The sequence below is a fragment of the Gavialis gangeticus genome, unplaced genomic scaffold (assembly GCF_001723915.1).
Source record: "Gavialis gangeticus isolate Ggan-Ray unplaced genomic scaffold, GavGan_comp1, whole genome shotgun sequence".
Classification (NCBI taxonomy): domain Eukaryota; kingdom Metazoa; phylum Chordata; order Crocodylia; family Gavialidae; genus Gavialis; species Gavialis gangeticus.
Window position 1 is genome coordinate 120,906,700 of NW_017728992.1, and position 740 is coordinate 120,907,439.

General features: G+C 54.5%; 1 protein-coding gene across 1 annotated transcript in view; it reads right to left on the reverse strand.

The window, feature by feature from the left end:
• The window catches only part of IMPAD1 (inositol monophosphatase domain containing 1), a 30,134-nt gene extending 29,819 nt beyond the window's left edge, over positions 1-315 (reverse strand). Inside the window, exon 1 of the mRNA XM_019519003.1 lies at positions 304-315. Coding sequence (XP_019374548.1) covers positions 304-315 — 12 coding nt within the window. The remainder of the gene's footprint in view (positions 1-303) is intronic.
• Positions 316-740: the final 425 nt, after the last annotated feature.

The following is a 740-nucleotide window of genomic DNA, read 5'->3' on the forward strand; positions in this document are numbered from 1 at the left end:
CGCGCACCCCGACGCGTCTGTATCCGGGTTGGCGGCGCCGCGCTGCCCGCCCCTTCCTGCCCTCCGCCCGGCCTCGCGCTGCTGCTGCCGCCACTGGGCTCAGGCCGTCGGGCCGGGGCCGCCTGAGCCCGGTGGCTGCGGGCAGGGAAACCTGCCCCCCCCGTCTGCCTCCTTACCCGTTCGTCTGTCCATCTACCTACTTACTTGTCTGTCTATCTGCCTGTCTTCCTACTCTGTCTGCCCTTCTACATTGACCTGTCTACCTACCAACCTAGCTACCTATGTATTTACCTACCTACTTACCTGTCTGTCCATCTACCTATTTACTTGTCTGTCTATTTATCCGCCTATCTTCCTAGTCGGTCTGTCTACCTACCTACCTACTTCTGTGTCTTTCTGCCCTTCTGTTTACCTGTCTACTTATCTACTTACCTATTTGTCTACCTACTTGGCTACCTGTGTACCTACCTACCTACTTATTTGTCTGTAAACCTATCTACCTTTCTGTGTACCTACCTGTCTGCCTACCTAGTTGTCTGTCTGCTTCATAGACTGTAAGGGGCTGGAAAGGACCGTGCAAGATCATCGGGTCTGGCTCCCTGAACTAGGCAGGAAGACAACTGGGGTCAGGTGACCCCAGCGAGGTCTCCTCTTGAAGATTTCCAGGGTAGGTGACTGCACCACCTCTGAAGGGAGCTTATTCCATAGTCTGGACACCCTAGCTGGTGAAGAAGTTTTTT